The sequence below is a fragment of the Haliaeetus albicilla genome, chromosome Z, assembly GCF_947461875.1.
Source record: "Haliaeetus albicilla chromosome Z, bHalAlb1.1, whole genome shotgun sequence".
Taxonomy (NCBI): domain Eukaryota; kingdom Metazoa; phylum Chordata; class Aves; order Accipitriformes; family Accipitridae; genus Haliaeetus; species Haliaeetus albicilla.
Genome location: NC_091516.1, coordinates 38984487 through 39008672, shown reverse-complemented (window position 1 = coordinate 39008672; position 24186 = coordinate 38984487). Strand labels below are relative to the sequence as shown.

General features: G+C 36.9%; 1 protein-coding gene across 1 annotated transcript in view; it reads right to left on the bottom strand.

The window, feature by feature from the left end:
• The window catches only part of FBN2 (fibrillin 2), a 175589-nt gene that overhangs the window by 43064 nt on the left and 108339 nt on the right, over positions 1 to 24186 (bottom strand). The window contains exons 24-36 of the mRNA XM_069777396.1: positions 21893 to 22120; positions 19256 to 19381; positions 16755 to 16883; positions 14502 to 14627; positions 13658 to 13783; positions 12139 to 12261; positions 11888 to 12013; positions 8166 to 8291; positions 6990 to 7112; positions 5410 to 5532; positions 3621 to 3746; positions 717 to 839; positions 213 to 335 (exon numbers count right to left, since the gene is read on the bottom strand). Of these exons, the coding sequence (XP_069633497.1) occupies positions 213 to 335; positions 717 to 839; positions 3621 to 3746; positions 5410 to 5532; positions 6990 to 7112; positions 8166 to 8291; positions 11888 to 12013; positions 12139 to 12261; positions 13658 to 13783; positions 14502 to 14627; positions 16755 to 16883; positions 19256 to 19381; positions 21893 to 22120 (1728 nt within the window). The remainder of the gene's footprint in view (positions 1 to 212; positions 336 to 716; positions 840 to 3620; positions 3747 to 5409; positions 5533 to 6989; positions 7113 to 8165; positions 8292 to 11887; positions 12014 to 12138; positions 12262 to 13657; positions 13784 to 14501; positions 14628 to 16754; positions 16884 to 19255; positions 19382 to 21892; positions 22121 to 24186) is intronic.

Sequence of the window (24186 nt, the reverse complement as noted above, 5' to 3'; positions counted from 1 at the left end):
TAATATACGTTTCGACAAATTTTAAAAAGATGTATTTTAAAGAAACTATAAACACCATTAATCAGTTAAAATAACTCCATCTCTAGAAAACTGTACAACAGGATATGCAGCACGTTTAAGTATAATTTTTCTGTCTTGCTGCCCTCATTTGCATCAGAACAGTCACCTTGGCTGTGATTTCTAAAGTAATACTTCAGATAGCTTTTACTTACCCACACAACCCACTCCAGTAGGATTCAGCTGGAAGTCTGGAGGGCAATTACACTCATACCTTCCAGGTGTATTTACACAAAGACCATTAACACAATTAATGGGATCGGCACATTCATCGATATCTAAAATAGAAAGGTTACTTTATAAACCTTCTCACTGGACAGAACAGAAGAATAATTTTAGTTTTTAAGACAAAATGCGCAAGAAAATTTCAAATACAAGTGAATTTTAGCTGTAATTGGAACAAAAGAACTACTAATAATTCATCAAACATTTAGAAATAACCTTTGTAGAGCTGCATATTTAAGAAGCCATTCTTTCTGTTCCATTCTTAAACCAACTCCAAAGCATATAATTCTACACATTGCTTATTTAGTGGGGAAAAATGTACTCTTGTTGTAAAAGAATACAATGAATGTTTTGTGAACTCATCTTTAAATTAGCTTGGTGCAATCAAAAAAAATAATTAAGTCTTGACCTATTTCTGAACAGAAGAGATATACCTGTACAGTTTCCCCCAGTTCGATCTAGTTCATAGCCATCATCACAGATACAATGAAACATTCCTGGTAGATTGTTACAGGTACCAAATACACATATGTTCTGGAAGGAGCACTCATCAATATCTGAAAGAATATATTAAGAACAGAAAGTTACGTATCACTACCATATTAATTACAATATTAATTACAATAATATTAATTACAATTATTACTATTACAATATTAATATTACAATAGTGTGTTGTACTACTAAAAGCAAATGAAGACCCATGTAACTTAACATATTTAAAAAAGCAAAACTGAGTAATCACTTTTGATTTTGTATAGAACGCTATAGCTAGGGATTTGTGAGGCATTCGCCATTAAGCTGCTTGTTACTTATTCCTGTCTTAGCCAGTGTGAAGTAAAAATAGCAAAACTGACTTCTCAGGACTCAAAACGAAAGCTAAGTCAAAAAGCCAGTAAGTTCTTTTCAAAATGTGCATTAAACAGAATGAAGCATAACACCACACAAAGGTGTCAGTCATTTCCTAGCTCATAGTCTGCAACATTTCTTACTAATGGCAAGTAAGATTTTCAGAATACCATTCTCAGGGAAAAAAGTATACTAAGAAGAAAGAGAGAGTAGGCATCAACAGTTACTTTTATCTCGGAGAAAGAATACAGGGAAAAGGAATATAGGAAGAATTCTCTATGATTTTCTCAAACCCACATTAAACCAGTTATATAGTAACTACGTCATAAGTGAGCTAAGATGCATGTAAGGGACTGCCTGTGTGCTCATGTAAACTGAAGATGAAATAAGGTTGAAAGACACTGACAGAAAATCAGATTACATTGTGGACTACAGTGCTAGAAAAGAAGTTAAATGTTAACAGCATTAAGTGCAAAGTTACAGTTTTAGAAACAAACTATAAAGGACTTCTGAGTTGAAGGTAACTAAGATAACAGCGGAAAAAACCCCTGCATATACTGTATGATAGCAAGACTTTTAAGTTGCCAAAATAAAACAGCTGTGCAAAAGGCTAATGCAACTCTAGCATGTACCAGTGAGCTATTTTTGGCAGAGACAGTAAGTGGAAAGCATTAATACCTTTTTACAATGCACAGCTAAATCTTCATTAGAAATTCTGTGTACAGTGATCTGTTGAAGAGTGCTGTACAAAAATTGGATGAGGTGTGAAAAAGGGATATTAAAATTACTAAAGTAATGAAATATCTATTTTGAACTTGGCTTGCTTGCCTTAGCCAAAGCTTGAGAAGTGATATAATGCCTCTTTATAGGAATATATGACAAGAGGATACTTTTGAGGGGGAGAGAGATGTAAATTTTCAAGGGAAAATGAAATCTAAGATAAATGCCTAATATCCAACAGTTCTCAGTAAACTAAACTGGAAATTAAAGGAAGGTTTCTAAGTAGCTTGGAGTACAGTCATGGAATGACCTCCAAATCAGGTCATGAACACAACTTGTGTTCAGATGAAGCTTTATAAAGTTATGGAAAAGACTGTATCATTAAGAAACTAATGTACTGACATCTCAGGATTTCTGAAGAAATTGGATGAATTATTTGTCTTAAAATAATTGTACTAAATCCAGGCTTTGGATTTTTTCCTTTGAGTGCAGTAATCAGCCAAGAAGTCACCTTATCATAGGACAAATTAATATATCAACTTAAAAAAAAAAAAGAAGAGAACTTCTTTCAAATATTCAGCACCCAGATCTTTTAGTTCTCCAACAGCACAATTTAATCTATGGAATGCTTTCAGATCTCTGTTGGAATCACAGTAATATACCAATATACCAAGGATTTTTCCAAAATTCTACTATTTATTTTTCAGAGCATCCTTGTGGACCAATTAAAAAGCCAAATGTCGGTGACCCGCTGTCCCAAGAATGAGAATCATACTGCTTTTCAAAACATTGACTGGCTGATATCTATTTGGGGATTTTTATTAGAACATTGGCATGTCTGTAATATGACTAACTGACTGAGCTGCACTGAGAAGTTCAGTAAAGGTGATTGACAATACTTGGTGACTATTAACAGATCTGACCAAAACAGTTGCATACCTAATTTTTCAGAAGCATCTGCAATTTTTCTACAGCTGGAAATTTGATTCATACATGTACACCTGAATGTTTGAACGTGCCAAGTTATGGACTGAATTTTAGAGACTACATTTTGGAATCTGTTTTGAATGTCTCATCAAGAATTTTAATTTCCTAAGATGTTGCAAGGTTTCCATCATTAAATATGGAATAAGCTAAAAAGCTTTGGAGCACCTGCTAAAAAGACTTTACTAATATACAGTTTGCTTACATTAGACAAAAAAAAGACATAAGAACCCAACAGGGAATAGAAGCTAAACTGGACTAGAAAGATAATAATCCCTTTTGCACTTCAGATGATCTGGTACAATATTGAGAGAGAAAGGGTGATGATAAAAAATCTCCAGTATGCATTTTAAGGAGTGTTACAAACTTGTTAAATACAGCAGTGATTCAATTTTCCTGAAAACATTTATTTTAAAATGAGGTCACTTAATGCAGTTTGTGTCTCCTGTGTACACATACTAAATAAAATAGCGATGAACACAGGGTTTTCCATACACTATTCACTAGTGACAAAAGGAAGAGAAATAATTAAAAAAATAAAATTACTGAACCAAACATCTACTCTGGAATTTTTGGACCAAGGCCAGGAAAACTTAATAAGATGAAAGCTAGCTTCAACATAATTCACACTGCAAAATAATCCTTGCTTGAAAAAATTACTTATACGTGAAGCACGTGCTGAATATTCTGCTTCCAGGTTGAGGTCCTTCCAGCACTTCTTGTTTTTTTATTTTATAGCAGCCAATCCAAACTCGGAAAACAAACCTGAAGTACCAGTGGCTTACCTTGGCATGACTTGCTGTCCGAAGCGGGAGTGAATCCCATCTCACATTCGCAACGGTAGGCACCAGGGATATTCAAACACTGTCCATTTTCGCACAGATTAACATTTTCTGCACACTCATCAACATCTGCGGGAGACAGAAAATTTCTTCGAAACCATGTTTTACTACCAAAATATAAATAATATCCTGACATTCAAAATAATAATGCTGTTGAGTATTGTTGATATAAACCAAAACATTTACACCTGAAGATGAAGTAAATTGAAAGAATGCAGAAAATCAAACATAACACCACTCCAAAATTATTCCTTTTACCCTGCCATGATTCCTTACTCCTTGTTTTTCAATAACAGATTAATTTTTTTATTAATAATGCAGGATTTTCAGATTCAGTACTATTAGCTTTGACAAATAAGTTGAATATTTTGCTTACAAAGTCAAAACTTAAGTCTCCTGGTACATATTGCTATGTTACTTTGACATAAAACACATTCAGAAGGCAAACTTTCTTAAGTGAATCATACATAGAAAATTATTTTCATACGCATTTTAGAAAATATTCTTTGAGGATTATGAATTTTACAACTACCATTTGCACACTACTGGGGATTCTCCTACTATGTCCCAAAAGTGATTTTTTTTTTTTAAGAGCTATAGAAGAGCAGAATGACAAAGGAAGGCATTCACCATTGCAGTCATCATAAGGACTCATAATTTTGTCAGATATGCTTATGATTGTCTGAAAAAATTTCCAATATAATGTCTTCATTTTATTAGTCAATCCCTAGTATTGCATCTGATTTTTAAAAAACAGAAGATCTGAAACATGGTGTGTTAATAATAGGGATGGACATTCTTGTTCATTAATCACAAACTTGAAACACATAAACAAATAGTATTTGAAGATCCTTATTCTGAAATAAAGAAACCTTACAATTCTAATCAAAAGACTGTCTTGTTAAGGTATAAATTAATTTTGATTTAAAATGAGCTAGTTAGCTAATAATGAATGCATTCACATTAGTTTCTAGGTATTTTACTATCATTAGTATGCATTCTTTCAATACTTCAAACTTTTTGACCACATAAAGGTCATGTTAGAATTCAAGAGCAAAGATATTGTTGCATCTCCACTCTGTCAGTGATAAAAACCACAGTAACTCAATACTCGGCCATTAATGCTTAATATAAAATCTTTACACTTTATATAATCTTTTACATGTCATTTATTTTGAATCACTTGCTGTGTGCTAAACATTGTTCATTCTTAAAAGTGAACATTTACCAACAAATTTAAATGCAGAGATAATGGGCAATATTTTTCAACTGTAATTTGTTCTTCTTTTCAAAAAGTCCCGTGTTCATGATTAAATCCTGTTCAACTAACATAGTGAGGGAAAAACAGATGATGCCTTCCCTGCCAGAGACAGACATGGCCTACAAGACAGGAACCATAACAGAGAGCTGGTGTTTTGTATTCTTAACTAGAAAGTCTGCTGCTGCAAGCAGCACATGCACATTCAAAAAAATTGGCATGAGGAGGAGGAGGAAGAAGAAGGAGCAGACAGGAACTTCACCCAACAAATGGGCCCAGTGGGTCCAATTTGGCACACAAATCAAAGGAACAAACAGTTGCCTTTGTTAGCACTTCTTCAGCAGATGGGAAGAATCCTGATCTTAAGACACTTTTACATTTGTTGTCTTGCACTTTGGGCTTAGATCTAGTTTGCAAATCTTCCATACAACAGAAACAACCAGGGACAAGTCAGCTTTCACAGAAACTTCGTACCAGAACAAGTAAATCCATCCCCAGTAAATCCTTCCGCACAGGCACAGCGGTATGACCCTGGGGTGTTCACACACTGAGCGTTCACGCTGCACTGGTGGGTCCCATTGGAGCATTCATCAAGATCTGCACATTACGGGCAAAAGAGTGCAAGCGGTAAATAAGCAGTTAGTATACCTGGCTTACAATTAACTGTCAAGCTAACAAGTGCAAAGATTATTTATGTCTCCATAAATACACAAAGTTCTCATTAGAAGATGCAGGGTTAATCTGCTGTGATTTCATTTTAATATTTCTTCCTTTAAATTAAAATGTCTGGGATTGGGCAAAATGTTTCCAAGCAACAGATGGAATTCAGCTGACTTGTTACTTGAACATTAATATCATGTTAAAGAACTTGAATTCAAAATTAGTTAAAAAAACAATAAACCAAAGAAATATAGTGAGGTGAAAATCTGCCGTACATTTAGAGAGACTTCTCAAGTAACAGAAGAATGTGACAACAATGTAACTCCATGAAAGTTAATGCAAACTTTGTTATTTACTTGGATGTCAACTTGGATTAAAAAAAAAACAACAACAAAAAAAACCACACAGAAAAAGAAAGAAGAAACTTCCCTTCCCCTCAAGGGCCCATTTGATGGGAATGGCCATATGGGTCCATGACAAATCAGTCACACTAGCTAGTGCTATGGGGTAGCCGACATTCCCTTCTCACCCATCCGCAGAGCGGTCTCCTGGAAGAATGCTATATCCAGGAGCTATTCTAACTATAAGGATGCTGCTGGAAAAACTTTTTAAGGTTTTCTCCTTCAAATGAAACTTTTTATTTACTTAGTAGAACCTCACATATTTTTAATTAAATGATAATAATAAAGACCAGGGGACCTTCCCCTTTTTGTCAGATATGGCTTAAAAAGCTTAGAAGATCTGGCTTGCAGTAAAATCTCGTAATATGGTATTTTTCTTTCACATATTACACCAATAAAGTGTAATTCTTAAATGAAGCTCGCCTTCCATACATCCCTAAATGTTCTGAAGAAAAGTTAAATCTTTTTTTACAATCTTTACACACCAACCTAAAAAATGAAGGCAAGGGGACACAATGCTGCTCTAGCAGCCCAGCAAAAGCAGAATCAAGTTTCCCATACCTCAAGTCCAGTCTGCTTCACATTAGGGCCTATAAACTAGATATACTACAGTACATTTACAAAAAATGGTATTAAGTAACAGAAATAGTATCTTACTGGCAGGAAATCACAAAACAAATTGCATTTTATTTTTGACCTTTTTTTTTTATTTTGCACATTCTAGCAGTTGTATGTAAACTTTCTAAAATACATTGTTAATTCCGTAAGACGTTACACAGACAGGCTTCTGAGACAAACCCTTTTTTTTTTCTCAGAAAACCAAACCCCTGAAACGTTAAGAAGCTTGCATACCCATCTATCCACAGAGTACAGCAGATAGAAGAGTAACACTTCATTTCTAATGGAGTAATCACACAGTCACATTACCGGCTTTCATTAAAAAAGAAAAGAAAAAAAGAAAAAAGGGAAAAGCTTTATTTTCTGTATACTTACCAATACATTTAATACCATTTCCAACCCATCCTTCTCTGCAACTACATTTAAAACTTCCTGGTACATTGACACATGAGGCATGCATGTCACAGTTGTGAGCACCAATTTCACACTCATCCACATCTACAAGCACAAAATAAACTATTAGTATTTACATCAAGAGCACTGGACTACTACAAATTATGTTCCTTTTACATGTTGCTTATTTCCACTGTGCAGGTTTGCAGTCCTTTAAAAAAACAAATGTTCAAGACTACAGAATAACTCAAGCAAGTTACTTTGTATTATAAATTAATAAAAAATAGTGACAATTGTCTTTTCATTTTGTTCATTGTTTGTAAACACGATGGAATTAGTCTGCTTTCTTACAACTGCTTTTCAGTTTGAAATTAAAGCTGTTTTCCATACATTTTAAATATGCTGACCTTTATATGTCTAAAAATGGGATGAGACCTTTGGGTGCACAGGCACATTTCAGTTGCAAAAATGATTAGTCCAAGACCTTAGTAATTACAGAACAAATTGTTAAAGACCAAATTATAGGTGAAATTCTGTCATCTTTCCCAGGAGAATAATTTTGGATGAACTTAGCTTCCTGAATGCTGTGGACCCAGCTTGCAGAAGAGAAGTTACTGCTTAACTATCACAGGAACTCGTAGAGTTTGAAACTGACTATGATCCTTTAAAACTTGTTAGCATGGGTTGAAGGACGGCATATACTTTTCCTCTTACATCATCACTGTTTTTTATTCTTTTCTTTTACTTTTTTTCCTTTTGTCTTGTTCTTAGACTACAGGGTCATTTCCTGCAGCTTCAGTTGACAGATGAGTTCATACTTTAAGTATGTATGACAAATGAGTACTGCTAAAATACTTCTAATACAAATGCAGCTGTGCCCACCCAAGCTATGTTTCCCCAAACCTATACTGAAAAAGCTTTGTCTTTAAAATTACAGTTATGTAAGGGGTCTCTCATATTATAACGATACTGGTAAAGGAAGGTACTTTTTCAAACTCTGGATACATGCTGACAAATGTAAAATATGTAGTCTTAAATTTACTGTTATGTATAGATACCAATCTCTCACTTGTGTGTGAACACTTGTGCATGTATTTTACCTGAAAGCCAACCAAGATATGTGCATACCATGATGTATATGCTGGAAATTTGCTTTACCTGTGCATCCTGTGGTTCCTTTCTTGACTGAATATCCTAGCTGACAGTGACAAATGAAGGAACCTTTAGTGTTTTCACACTCCCCAAACATGCAGATGTTGGAATTCAAATCACATTCATTCACATCTGTAAGTGCACATAAATTCAATATTAGTTGAACATTACTGCCATTTAACTGCATACTTTGTCTTTTTGGAATACTTCCATTCAGGTGAAAATATCAGAAGCATGGTCCACTCCTGCAACATGTGGCATTTATTAATCTTCATCATAATATATTTCAGCTGTTCCATTCTGTATTCTTTTAAATCCCTAAAAACAAGTAAGGATGAATGTGTAGTCCAAATACCACAGTATAGAATGCTAATTATTGGGCTATGAAGTCAATTACTTCTTACAAGAACGGCTTTAAAGGATTTTAAAAAAACATATTCTTGATCGTAATATAGCTATAATTTTCTTCCAAAGAAGAATTTATACAGTAAATTGGTTACTTTTCCTGTACTGATATTACCTACAGGTTTCAATTTGCACATTTTGATCACTACTTAATATTAAATAATGATATATACAAGTGTGTCGATACCTCTGAACAGCATTTTTCAAAATTATAAAAAATAATAAAGTAAACTCAATCAGTTTTTTTAATAAGAATTCAACTTAGGAAAGACGATGAATCTTATGAAACAATGAAACAGGTATAAGAACAAACTAGAATTGGGCACCTGTCAAGCAGATAACTGAGGAGTTTCATATGAGTGTTCTGAGTCATACTGTAGTGGGGCCATACTGCCCAAAAGCTTTTCAAATACCTTGTCCAGTATTTCCATTCGTCCCTTGAAATGATATTAACTAACAGTGTTATACTATGACATTAAAGAAAGCTACTGTATTGTGGACAAAAAGGCATTTCTGGTACTTGTAATTGTCCTTTTGAGAAAAGTAAGATGTCACGTAATGCAGCCAAAGCAGACGCCCACATCACATATAAATTAAAAGTGCATTAATTGGCATATAATTAATATTAGCTTGCCTTAACCCCCAATAAAAGCATGTTAAAACAGTGTAACTAGCAATAGCATGTAAGTATTGTGTAATACTGTGATGGCATAGCCACAGTTTTGCATAAGGATGTGAGCAGGGAGACTGCCAAAAGGACAAATAAAAATGGGCATAGCTGCATGTAGGACACATCAAAGTCATAGAAGTTGCCAGACAAAAGACAGTATCGGCAGAAGGGACTGCAGATAGGCAGGAAAACCTCACAGGTACACCAGAAGAATGACTGGCAAGACAAGAAAACAAGATAAGCCATACAAGGAGAAGAAGGGACCCTCCTTTTTGTGAGGGGGGCAATAGCATAAAAACATAAGCATGGAAAATTGGAGAAGAAAGAAGACAGACCCACTTCAGTTCCAGCTTTTCTTGTAGACAAGTGCTCAAGCCTGATCACCTTGACCTTTGTGCCTAAGCAACACCAAGGGCTGGAAGCCAGTCAATGCAAACTACCCATAACAGCTCTGTGGTATTGTATACTTGCATATAATTTAGAATGTGATGGTTAAAAACTAAGTTTTGTATGTGCAATAGTAATAATCAATATTGTGTAAGAACTGACCATTGGCAAATGTGCTGTTATTAAATGAATTTAGTAAAATTTAGTTTTGTATTTTAAAACAGGGCTGATTTTCTCAGTCTTCTAAACACTCCCACTACAGCAACCTTTATTGCCCTAGTATATTCAGCTGTCACACTATGAGGCAAAGGAAAGCTGCCATGCTCTTAAGTCTCCCCAGTTGCAAAAGCTGCAGACTTACTCTGTAGTTCTGCTTGCTGAGACACCTCTGGAACATAAGGATTGACCTATTTCTTCCAAAATCTCACTGGAAATGCCTGAACTATGAAGCATATTAAATAGGGAACTCTTAACACCTCAAGGGAACTTCAAACTCCTCCTCTTAGTAGCTTATGGCTATAAGTAGCTCTGGCACAGCCTTCCATTTAGGTTTCGGAGAATTCCTATGGATCACTGGCAGCTTTTAGTACAGACCTATATTTATTACTCTGCTATGCTATTAGAAAATGGGTAGCTAGGAAATAATTTTTAGTCAACGATCCCAAGTGTGTATGTTGTGTGTGGTGGGGCAAATTCCTTGCTGACAAGAAACAAAGTCCCTCTGATTGTGAAAGAAGCTGAAAGAAACTTCAAGACATTTCAAGAAAGGAAGAAAAATCAAAATGTCTATCAAAGCTGAGGTTAAGTAGGAATGAAAGAAGAGGTCAATAACCATTGTCCTAATGGTGTTGCTGAAAGCCATTTTGGGAGAGGATAAAGAGCAGAGACATTGAGATCATGCCCTTGAGAAGAAATGCTTCCAAAAGTTAGAGCTATCTTTGGCACATACAAAGACACAAAGCCACCACAAAAGCAACATTCAAGGAGAAGTCAGGCTGCAGATGAACTGGGGAAAGACCCTTGCAGAAAGAACAAGTGATAAACCACAACTAGAAAAGTCTTCCCACAACCTCCTATTAAAAAAAAATAGTCACAAGGTAAAACAGGGCATCAGGACTGTAGATGTGCTCTTGTGCCAGACTCCCTTCCCAGACACCTCAACAATGTGACTGCTCAGCACTTGCTGCCTTGATGTGACTGAAGCTTCAAGAGTGAGGTATGTTTGCTACTGATATCTCCCTGTTCTTTGCAATTTTACTGAGTGTTGCATATATGATGAAAACTTTCCATTAGGAACAAAACCTCTCCTAAAGAATAATGTAGTTTGTACCTGAACTGTGTTTTAGATTCTTATGCTGCATGCTAAATCTTCAGTATAGGCTTTCAGCTATAATACAAAGCTTTAACGTTATTCCAGAATTTACCTCATTTGAAAGCTAAATAGCTTACAATTAAAGATCTGATTAAAAACTTGTAGTTAAAACATAGTCATCTTATTAGTTACACCTATATCAACTTTTTGACTTTATTCAAATAGCTGCAATTTTACACTAGTTAAATGGCAAAGATCACCTAATTTCACACACTGTCAAACAAATAGAAGACACTGCAAATATTTCTGCTGAAAAAAAATCAAGTACTTTGTTGAAAGTAGTGTTAAGTTCAGTAAGAAACTGTAGTTATCTCAAAGGCTTTTTGACAAACTGGATGATGCTGTTAGCAAGGAAAGCAATTACATATGTGGCAGAAATTCACATTTTCTCACTGTGGGTTTCTAACCTTAATATCGGATACTGTTTTCCTAGAGAAGAACATTTAAGAGGAGTTGCGTATAAAATGAAAAAAAAGTATTCTGATTATACAGCTACTAACATGGCTAATATGAAAGAATTATTGAAAAGATAAGTTCTAAACATTCAAGTTGGTTGCATAAACATGGAGTATGTGTGCAAAATTGAAAACAAATACATGGAATAACATAAAAGTGAAGGTGAAAAGAAAATCTTAAAATTCAACTCTATGGAAAAAAGGAGACAAAACCACCTCAGGACAGCTTTGCTCAGCATTACATATAACTGTTTTCTCATCCGTATGTGTGTGCACACACCCCCCTGATATCTATAGTGACATGCAAGAAAGATTTACAGGTTATTTTTTTGTATAATATAGTTTCAATATCCACTTTCAAGGATTCAGCAGAACATCCTAAAACATTAGCTACAGAATTTTTAGACTTGCATTAAATTTGGTGCATATAGCTACTTACCAATACAAGTTTTCATGTCCATAGAAGCCATAAATCCATCAAAACAGAGACAGCGATATTCCCCTGGAATATTAGTACATTGCCCACCATCACAGATATCTGGACTGTTTTCACATTCATCAATATCTGAATTAAAAAAAAAAAAAAGGAGATAATAATTCTGTCACCCTGGTACGGCTCAGCTAAAAGAATACAATGTTCATATTGGCTGAAAGATATGATGCTGGAACTTTTAAGATACTCAAACCTACCTGCACATGTCCTGACATCTGGCATTAGAGCATAGCCATCACTGCAGCTACATTCATAGCTGCCTTCTGAGTTAGTGCAGTGGGTGTCACAGCCTCCATTCACTATCATACATTCATCAATATCTGGGGGAGCAACATAAGTAGTAGTAAGTCTACTTCTGTAAGTGTTGTGGTTTAACCCCAGTCAGCAACTAAGCACCACGCAGCCGCTCACTCACTCCCTGCCCACCCAGTGGGATGGGGGAGAGAATCAGAAGGAAAAAGGTAAAACTTGTAGGCTGAGATAAGAACAGTTTAATAGAACAGAAAGGAAGAAACTAATAATGGTAATAATAACAATAATAAAATGACAATAATAATAAAAGGATTGGAATATACAAGTGATGCACAATGCAATTGCTCACCACTTGCCGACTGATGCCCAGTTAGTTCCCAAACAGCAATACCCACCCCCAGCCAGCTCGCTCCAGTTTATATACTGGCCATGACATCACATGGTATGGAACACCCCTTTGGCCAGTTTAGGTCAGCTGTCCTGGCTGTGTCCCCTCCCAACTCCTTGTGCCCCTCCAGCCTTCTTGCTGGCTGGGCATGAGAAGCTAAAAAATCCTTGACTTACTATAAACACTACTTAGCAACGACTGAAAACATCAGCGTGTTACCAACATTATTCTCACACTAAATCCAAAACATAACATTATACCAGCTACTAGAAAGAAAATTAACTCAATTCCAGCTGAAACCAGGACATAAGGAAAACTCATCTTCTCTGCCATTTTACTTGGCAGATGAAACAGTTTATCAGTGACATGATTATGAATTTTTGTTCTCGCTCTACTGTCTCTGATTTATATTTTGTTCAGCTTTCTCTCTTTCAACTGCATTTTCATCTGTGGGAGCAAGTGGCTACTTTTTGTTGTTGCTTTTGTTTATATGTATCATTACAGATGTAAAAAAAAAAGTGCAAAACACAACATGTGGGAAGTAATGAATTAACTTACGTTTCATTAAAGCTTGAAAAGTAACGCAAATTTATATTTTTGCAAAAAAATAAACAAAATCAACAAATAAAAAAATCTCAATACCTCTGTTCTCCTTACCAGTGTGATGACAACTACATAATTCAGTATTACTCCAGTTAAGGATTTAAGAGATGTATACAATAAAGAGAAAAAGTGAAAGAGAAGCTATCAATGCATGGGGCTGTTCTTGCTTGATCAAGAAATTAAGCAGTATTTTCTGGTTGTTAGCTCAAGCCTTTGATTTTAATGGAATAGTACCATAAGAATATTTTTTCTCAACGTATTCTGCAGAGCTCAGTACAGCAACAATCTTTTTATACCTTCTTTATAATTCTAAGGTAAAAGAAGGGTCCATGACAGTTCATGATGTGCCTAACAGCAGATGAGATGGCCCTGTGCAGTTTCAAAAGCAAGGTATGAAATTACATAAAAACAAAGACAGATGAAACAATATATGCTGAAGCACAAATACACAGGAGAAGGTGTACAACACTTGCCTATGCAGCCTTGTCTGTCAGGAGTGGCCTGGTACCCAGAGTTACAGGAACACTGGTATGTTCCAAGCATGTTCACACACTTGCCATTTCTGCAGAGACTGTCACTTAATGAGCACTCATTTACATCTGGAAAAGAATCAGTCATATCAATTACTTGTTATTCAGAATGCAAGCTCTAACTGCTCAAATGCCAGAGAGTGAGAGGTATTATTTTAAACTGGTGGCTTTCAGGCTTTTTCCATTTCTTTCTTGTTCTTAGGATGCTCCAGTTCAAGGTAAGGAGCTCTGAACATTATGTTTAAGCCAGTGTCCAAAGGTTTATCTTTTTTTGTTTCTGGTCTGTGAGCATTAACTGCACAGTGTGCTGATTTAAACCAACCCTTGAAGCAACTATGCATCAAACACAGAAACGAAAGAGATAATATGCATTCTGTTTTTTGCATTTTTTTCACCATTTTGGTAAAATATGTGCAAAAAGGAGAGCTGCATTTCAATAAGGGACAATACTTTTTTGTGACTGTAGTAGGAACAAATTTCACTTTGTGCTTGTATGTATTTGACTTGAAAGTTGCCAGCGAGATTGGTACAGTCCTTTGAGTTACTAAATAATCCCTAAGAGGCCTGGTAAAATAACCCTCTCTGAAGTCAACAGCATTAAGGGCACTGCAGGTTTTACAGGATCTGTTATAATGTTTTAATTTGAAGATACTCATATAAAGGAGGAGCATGAATTTGTATAAAATATTCTTGAGACCCCATCCTTGCCAGAGACAGGAAGTTTTCATAGCACAAATGACCACTCTTCTCAGAAAGCTGAAGACTACTATTCTGAGTTGAAACTCACCTATGCATTCCTCACGTGATGGTGACAGCTCATGTCCCAAAGGACAGTCACACTGAAAACTCCCTTCGGTGTTCACACATGTGCCACCTCTACACAGCAGAGGGTTGCGCTCACATTCATCAACATCTGCAAAGAAACCATGACAAATATAAAATCATTACTAAGAAGCAACAATGAGAAAAGCAATTCTCGGTGTCTGTAAGTGACAAAATCTGGAGGTCAGAAAATAAAAGGATTGTTTCATTGAAGCAGTGCTGCTCCTGTCCTCATACTGCATAACAGGGCAAACAAAAACCTATACATTATTAACTCTAAAGATGGCTATTTTTCCCCTCAAGAAAACCAGAAATTCATCATTTAAAATTAAGTATTCTAGGAGACACAGGACACAAGAGAAGACAGCAACTGTTTGGATGGTTGGCATTTAGAACAATGTATTAATATGATGACATTTTCAAAAAAGTGATTCTTAATGCAACCAGACAGCCATTTACATATACATTGAAATCGTTGTCTATGGATGCCATTAATGCGGATGTGTGTGTAAACTTTTAACTAAATGGCTATTCAGTTTGATAGCTCCTGCTATGTCACTGTGTGGCTGAGAAATATGCTTGCTAAAGCTCGTAATGGCAAACTGAATATTTGACTCACAAACCTGATAAAAACAGCTAACACTGTAGATGTGGATGAAGAGAAATATGACCAAAAGATGTTCAAGCTGCAGAATGCACTCACACTTTTGGACTGCCAGGAAGCATTATGGCTACCTATCCTTGAAACTAGGGAATTTTATTCAGAGAGGCAGACTAGTTTTATCTTTCATTAGCCTGAGTATTTAGCCAAGATTTCATTGGGGTTTGCAGGTTATTCCTATGAGGGGAGAAACTGCCTGATGATAGAATTCAACACGTCTTTTGCAATACTCCTACTTGGATAGTCCTCACAACTCCAAAATGTTTTCATTGAACATTACGCCCTCCTTTTCTTACTTCCTGCAAAAGGCCCTCAAGAAGTCACTTCTCTTCTTATCTCCTCACTCTCTGCTTATTTATGTGACATCTTGCTTCCCTGCCTTTGCCTTACAGATAACAGATCTCCACCATACAGTATTGATTCTCTGCATTTGCTCTCTCTCATGAAAGCTATTCAGCTTCCACAGTTTTGATTCTTTGTTATGTTCATCTGTGATTCAGGAAATTATTTTTTGCTGGCTTTTGAAGTCTAAAAGCATCAGAATTTGCAGGAAATCAAGTAAAGGTGACAGGAGGCCTGCATGGCCTCCTGGTACACAGAAGCATAGGACCACTTGAGTTCAATTATGAGCACAAAAGTTCCTGGCAAAACTCAAACACAAAAAGGAAGCATAAAATAGGCAAAAGCAGGGACAGGTGATGCAGGAGAAATACAGAGGCACTGTCTGAGTCTGCAGGGATGGGGTTAGGAAAGCCAAAGCCACCAGGAGCTGACCCTGGCAAGGGGTGTGAGGTATACCAGCAGCAGCAAAAAGATGAGGGGAAATGAGGGAAAGGAACTGCTGACAAAGGACATGTAAAAGACCCATGAGTGCTGAGAGGGAGCTGGCCAATGTCATTTTGAAGCCACTCCTGACCATCCTTAAAGGTCATGGAAATTAGGCAAGGATATCCAGGGTGGGAGGAGAGATGTCAATCCAATCTTCAAGAAGGGGAATAAGGAGGACCCATTCAGCCTCATCAAGATGAAAATCTCAGACTTTTCATTTCATTATATACTTCATGATGTACTTCATGAAGTACTCCACAATACTAACTCAAGATTTTTTAAGGTTGCTAGTAACTTTTGGTGTCTCCATATCTATTCTTACAACTTCAGACAGATTAAAGAGATCTGATTTTTCAGGAAATGCTCTCAGAATTTCTGGAGTCCTAGAATAATCAAGGAAAAGTGAATCACACTGCTTTTGAAACTCCAGCCTTCTACTCCTAACTTTACCAAATGTTTGGATACCTCATTAGTCACTTTTAAACTACATGAATGAACAGTTGCTGCCATTCTAAAATATCTATACAGAAGTGTGTAAAAGAACAAGCAAAGCTATAGGCATAGTTCAGTTACCTGTCCTAATTACTGTATATCTGTCTCATTTGTTCAAGTCACAATAATTATACTTATGAAGTGTTCAGTGGAGCAGACCTAGTATAGTAAAGAGTACAGTCAGTCAGGCTTTGTACATTAAATGGACAGACTCCAGGTCATACTGGCAACACTTACCCATACAGTTCTTCATCATCATAAATCCACTTTCATAACCATCAAAGCACTCACACTCAAAGCTTCCAGGAGTGTTGACACAAGTACCACTTCCACATAAGTCTGGGGAGATCCGGCACTCATCAATGTCTATTTTATAGTAATGGAGAGGTAGAAAAACCAAACAAGAGTTTAAGGTTATCCCGCTTTTCACAGAAGAGCACACTTGGCCATTATAAATTAACTCTACTGAAATCATATATAGTGTATAGATCAACAGAGAAAAATGAAATTAATTTACTATTTACAGGAATATTGGATTATATGGAAGTTTGTGAAAGATTCATAATGCATTGTGTTCAGAGCTCTCAACTATAGACTATATTATGTAACAAGTAGGATTCCATTAAGTGTAAGTTAAGATTACATTTCTAAGGAAATTACTAACTGTAACAAATTATGAGTTGGTATTATTACAGAGGGACCAACTGACTCGATGACTACACTGCCACTGACATTAAATTGCTTATTATGAAGACATTTATCCAATAATAGCATTATAAGCTTACAGATACCCTTTCCATTAGGAACTAAAGTAGCTCCTTTGAAAGCTAGATTTACAGTTCACTGGTTGTCTTACTAGTTAAGTTTGAATGAAACTTACTGTGGAAAACTATAGCAGGTTTGTAGAAGGTAAAAAGAGAAGAGAAGCAAGACCTCTTTGTAAGACACACCAGTAGTGAGGCAGGAAGCTAGAGAGGAATTTGTAATATGGGTATGATCCAGTGAAACAGGTCAGTGTTGAAGGGGAGGACTGGAAAGAAGAACTGGATAGCCTGTTATTTACTATCTCCTCACATCTTTCCAGACTTCTCTCTTCCTTAATGTACTGCTCATCCAGTGTTTTGGGGGTGAACTAGGGTTCAATGCCTTTGTTTCGTGTTCTCCACTCTACCCTCTGCCTTCAGCTTCATTTACTACTGTGTCATTATTTTTTACATATTAAGAAATCATGAACTCTTTACAGGGAGTAAAAATAACAGAATATTTGAAACAATGAAGACATTAGTCCAGTACAGGGCAGAGGACTGGATCTGTCATCCAAGAAATCCAGGGAGCAAGGAATCAAAGAAGAGCATCAACATGTTTGCAGTAAGTTGGTGGGCTGGGCTGGACAGTAGACTCATTTGTGTAAGTGGTTGAGGAAAACTAGGCAAGAATAAGCTTAACTAAAGAAACTGCTAAAGATTTAAACCAGTTCTTTTTTCAACACATGCAAGAGTCTCTTTTGCCTCTGTGTCACTCCTCATGGCCAGGTTTCTGCCGGGTGAAGATAGTTCACTCCTCGCACACAGATGTGAGGAGGTGTTCGATGGTAACCCATGTGGTGGGCCTGGGATGTTAAGAGAGTATCTGGCCTCCTAGAGGCTTTATAAAACATTTTGTTGCTAATTTAAACAAAAAAAAGTCTTCCATTTAATAAAATGTGGTTCTCTACAGCTGCTCAGTGGAACATTTTCATCAGAAGAAACTTTCAATGAAAAACAGAACAAAAAAAAGCTTTTGTAAGGTGACGTTTTCTGACCTATTCTTGTTCGTTTAGAAAGAAAGTTTGTTAAATGCATTTCTCATCAATGCAACCACTATAAAACCAAGGAAATCACCAGTTAGGGCAACGTTAACATCCAGACCAACCTCAGTTAACATGCCTTACCACCCACACTTCATATTACTCAGACTCACTCATAGACGCCTGTGTGGTATAAAAAAACCTCCTTCATTTTCAGCACAGAGCCACCCACAACGCAGGCATCCAGGTTCTCATAACCAGAAAACTATCAAGCTTATCTTCTGTTTCAGTTTTTCCAGGCAGTAAATAACAAAATATTAAACTTTTAAATTAAATGCACATCTGTTCTAGAGTTAATGTTGCACTGAAGTCAGAACTGCAAAGGTGCCTTTGTGTGTGCTTGGCTATCAAATCTAAATGAAAATTTGCAGTGGAGTCTCTGTTTGGTAATACAATGACCAGAGAGTAAGGAACATAATTTATGTTAATCTGTATGTTAGAACATTGAACTTGGCTTCGCTGGTGATCCTTATTGATTTTTCAGGTTGTACTGATACAGCATGACCTGAGCATCTTTAACACTAATTTAAAAAAATTCCTAATGTACATGTACAAGAAGAATGTTACATTTATTAAAGAATCATTTTTTGAAAGGGAAACTGAAGACAGTTGGCCATGCTGTCTGAAGATCAAGCTCTTAGAAACTGAAGAAAATGAACCATGTTAAGTTTCCAGATCACCAAGTTATGCAACAAGGACAAATTCCTTTAAAATGCCCCAGGGAAGTGGTAAAGTCCCCATCACAGGATGTTTTCAAGATGGACAGAGTGCTGGATAATCTCACCTAGCCTCCCTTTCCCACAAAAGGTTGGAGCAGATGATCTTCTGAGGTCCCTTTCAACCTGGACTATTTTATGATGCTAGGAAAAACTGGGGAATACGCCAGACTTACCTGTGCAGTTTCTCTCTTCCATATCTAAAGTAAACCCACTGTTACATCTACATTTGAAACTTCCAATTGTGTTTCTGCATTTACCATTCATGCACATACCAGGGAACACTTTACATTCATTGATATCTGTGAAATAAAAACAAAAGAGCATTCTTAAGCACAAATATATATATAATTAATGGCAAATTTCCTGTTACTTCTTGCCAGCTGCAATGGTCATAAGGCAGGGTTTGGGTTGCAGAGGACTGGAGGGATGACCTCCTCCTGCACAGGTTAGGAGAATGAAAACATGAAACTGAGGAGGCAAGCAGGAGGGGACATTGCTGGAGGCACGACTGGAGATGCACTCTTGGAAGGCAGAATTCCATTACCGAGGAGGAACCCCTGGAGGACCTATGTCAGGGCAGAGACACCCCTGAGGCACCACAGCCTGTCAAAGACCCACACCAGGGCAGGGACACCCCTGAGGGACTGCAGCTGTGGGTGATTCATGCCAGGGCATGTGGCCTATAGGTGACACAAGCAGGGGCAGGAACACCCTGTGGGATGCTAGCCCATGGAGGACGCATGCTGGGGCAGAGACACCTCTGAGGGATTGCACCACATGCAACCCCGGCTGGGGTAGGGAGATCCCTGAGGGACCATGACCTGTGGGTGATCCATGCAGGGGCAGCGACACTCCCCAGGGACTACAGTACATGAGTGACCCACACTGGGGCTGGGACATCCTGAAGGAGCATGGGCTGTGGACAACCCATAGTGAAGCAGAAACACCCCTGAGGGCCTCTGTCCCATGGAGAAGCCCCATGCCAGGGCACAGGAAATGAGTAAGAAGGAAGGAGCAGCGAAAGAAAAGACTAAGCAACAAGGGGTGACACAGAGAAACCGTTGCAGTCTCCCCTGTGCTGTCAACTGCCTCATCCACGGGACTATGGGGGCCGGACACTTGGAAGGGTGGAGAAGAGGTGCCGGGCTGAAGCCAAGTCTGCGGATAAGGGAGAAGAGATGTTTCCCTACCTGTTGAATTGCTTATGCTTGCTTTGCTTCTCCATACCCAAACCAGTAATTAAAAGTTGATGTTAATCAGCAGTCAACCAAATTCAGTGGAATACCCTGACTTGAGACTCTTTTGCCCATGATGCCAATACATGAATTGTGTGCTATTTTGCCTTCTAACACAGTGAATATTCGTGGTGTTCCTGAGCCAGCTTGTAAAAGATGTAACTATTAGCTGGTTGATTGTTTTTTTTTTAAATGGAGATTGCCAGAGTGATATCTGGAGCTCAGTTCAGAAAAGCGTTTTTTTTGTTTTGTAGACTATCAAATGAAATGTTTCACCTCTTTTAAACGTGTTCTGCTGGACAGCTGGATAACACAGGCTGTTAAAGGCTCTTACACAGGACAAATGAAGGTTTTTCTTGTGTCAGCCTCTCTCGTATGCAACCCCCCAACAGCATTTACAAACTTGAATGAGCTTTTCTTACAGTCTATTATTTGCTGGATGAACGTCCTTACCCAAGAATCATCTCTGATGAAACAAACTTCTCTTATGTATTGGCGTGAATGGAAGAAAAAGTGTGATCCAAATACAAAAGCAGAAACAAGAAGCAAAACCTTGCAAAAATCTTGGAGTGGACAAGATTTTATTATTATTAAATAATTAAGAATTTATTATTGCTAATTGAATAAATTTTAATAAAAATAATAAATTATATCATTATTAAAATTCTTATTTGTTTAGTAAATCACCACTGAACATTGAGAGCTTTGCCTGAGAATAGTAACTACTGAAAATCAGAGCTTATTTATGGTGAAGCAGAGCTCCAATCTGTTAAACTTTTCTCAAGCAACTCAACATATTTCAAGACAAATGCTTCAGAATACATCCTTTCAAAAATAAATAAAATACCAAAACATTTCTGGAGTACTCAAGCTTCTGCACGCAGAAATTTACAGTTTTTCTTCTCAGACCTCAGTCACCTAAAACATCTCAGATCTGGTTTCTTAATATTTTCCAGCCTCTTCAGTTTTGTTTTTGCTCTACAGGAGGTGAAGCTAGTAAAAACTGGACAAATGGCTTTTATTTACTTCTTTATCACTGCAGCTCCTTGTTATCATTGGCCTTGTAATTTTAATGCAACAGACACCTTTCCCTTTTAATCACTTATTAATTCTGCAAACCATAGAAAGAACCCATCCTTCTTCAGTCTCTCTTTCAGAGAACCCTGGCCAAATTTTAGTAATATTTTATGTTTACATCTTAACTCCCTGACTATATATAACCTCTTCTGACCCTCAGTTTACTCTTTGCAAAGCACTACATTACAAAAGGTGCACATTTTCTGTTATTCTCATTGTTTAGAGCTCCCCTCCCTTCAGTCCTGTCATATTAATTTCCTTTTTCTCCTTACCAAATTGAAACTTTGCACCATTTTCTTCTAGGCTCCTGTAACACTCTTGAGCACCATGCAAGCATAGAGTTTCCCAGCTGTAAGGTCAGCTCTTTCAGGCAAACATCTTTGTAACATCTCTCATCTCAAGTACATAACAAACACAGACACAAATCCTGGCATTTTCTTAGAATATTCACCCAGATGTGCCTATAATTCACTTTTAGATCCAAGAATGAACCCTTACCTTTATAAAATGGCCTGCCAGTTAGAATATCTCCTCTGTTGGAAAAGCCAGGACCTCTGGGGCACAGAACCTCATATTCCTTGGTGCCAGGCTTAGGACACTCCTCGCAGTCGGAGCCCCAGGCAGCCCCCACAGCACAGCAGCAAGCATCCATACGAAACTTGCCAGGCACAGACTGAATGCACTCATCTTCATCCCATCTCAAGTAGCATTGCTCCATGCGAATATCTGCTCATTTTACAACAACATATAGGCATTTTACCTTTTGCTGAAGTTTTGTGTTTTTCAGAAGCACCTATTTCTGAGGCATGAATGCATGTGAGGCTCGGTTTCTGGGAGACAGATTTCTGCTCAAGACTCTACACCTCTGCACAATGTTCAAACATCTTAAGTCTCTAATACTGCACTATAGTTAAGTTTCTGGATCTCTGTTGTACCACATAAAAGTACAAGCATTTCTTCTGTTGTCTCTGAATACCAAGATACAGCATTACTCTGACATGATTGTACTTTTTAGGTTTCTATGTGTATTTGATTGATCAGAGACATGTATTTCTCTACTGTAACAGGTATTCTCATTTACAAATTGACCTGCATTCATGGTAAAAAACCCAAACATTCCTATCTATGTTTATATTATTAAATTAATTTAATAATACAAGGAATACAGAAAAAAAAAATTGCTGACCATTGTTAGACTTATTTTAACTCCAGTTAGCAGGAGCAAACAATATGGTTTCCAGAAAAATAAATTATGGTTACACTCAAGGGTCCCATCTGCAGAAAAGCAGGTCAACCAAAAGATAGATCAACCAAGTGTGCAGGCAAAATCTGTACTTGCATACGCATCTGTCAGGAAAAGTACTACACGCTGGTCCATACACAGAAAAAAATCAGCTTTGCTCTATCTCACTTACAGAAAAAATAACAATTATAACCCATTTGAAAGCATCGATACATTCCACACTTTTCACCTATCTGTATTTCAGCGAACAAAAATAGTTGAACATTTTTAGAAAATTTTTTAGTATTTGTTAAAATATAAAATTGGTATGAAAAAAGGGTTGTTAAGTCTCTACATGCTGATTTCTACAACATAGGAGAATTTCTATGCCCCAATTCCAGAAATCTGGCAAATAATACGAATAATGGTAAATGGACAGTATCAATTACAGCAGTGCCAGAAAAGACATCTGTGATACTATACAGAAATTTATTGGTAGCTTAATGCTCTCCAGTAAAAAAGAGTTATTTTCAGTGTGTAAGAAAGATCATAAGGACACACCATGTCTGATAAATAGCTTCTGGGCATATTCTAGAACCTCCTGACATGACTGAAATGGACTGGAGGTCAAGCTGTATTTTCAGGATCCATATAAGCATTAATGTTTCATATGATACACTGGACTGGAAGTTAGGCTTTAGCAAACCTAACAGAATGCTTAAATGCTTAGTGCAAAAGCTTTGGAGAAGATGCAAGACCTAAAAATAACACAGATGAGCTGCTGAACTGTTTTCCATACAAGCCCTTCAAAGTTTTGCAGATTTATAACATAAATTTACCCTATGCACATCTGAAGTTAAAAAATTTAGAAGCAAGTATAACAAATGGAAATCTTTCAAATACTCATGGTTTCCTGTAAACTATTCCACATCAAGATCACACTTATTTTCATTTCCAGAGATTCAGCAAACATACTGCTAATAAATATTTGTTTGCACTAAATTCACTGTAGTGCATCCTGCAGCAAATAACCACATTTCAGAAATACATGACATAGTGCACACTGCTTGCATAGCACAGGAGAAGGCACATATCTTGTAATACAAAAGGTCATTTTTTTAATTAAAATAAGAAAAGGCAACATGCCTTTGCGGGTAAAGGAACCCTGTGTCTTGCTTGAAAACAGCTCCTTTCTTCCAACTTTTCATTATATCTATCAACCGCAATTAAATTCACACCTGTCCTCATCAAATTTCTCATTGAGAAGTAATACCGGGTTGATGGCCACAGATGCCAGTGACTGGCAACAGAATTACCAAGTTTGGGAGGGTTGCCCTGGGTGGAATATCAAGTGAAACTAACATGCAAAGCTGTGTATGATATGCACAAACATAGTAGCATGTGGGCAGACTTGGTTGTTAACTGTTTCTTTTTTCTGAGACATTTATACTGATTGTACACATCCACTTATTTTAAAAATTCTGCTTATTTTAAAAAATATCTCTAGAACTACATTCACATTGAAAAACCCCACAACCTGGTAACTGTATCAGCTACTAGTAAGGCATAG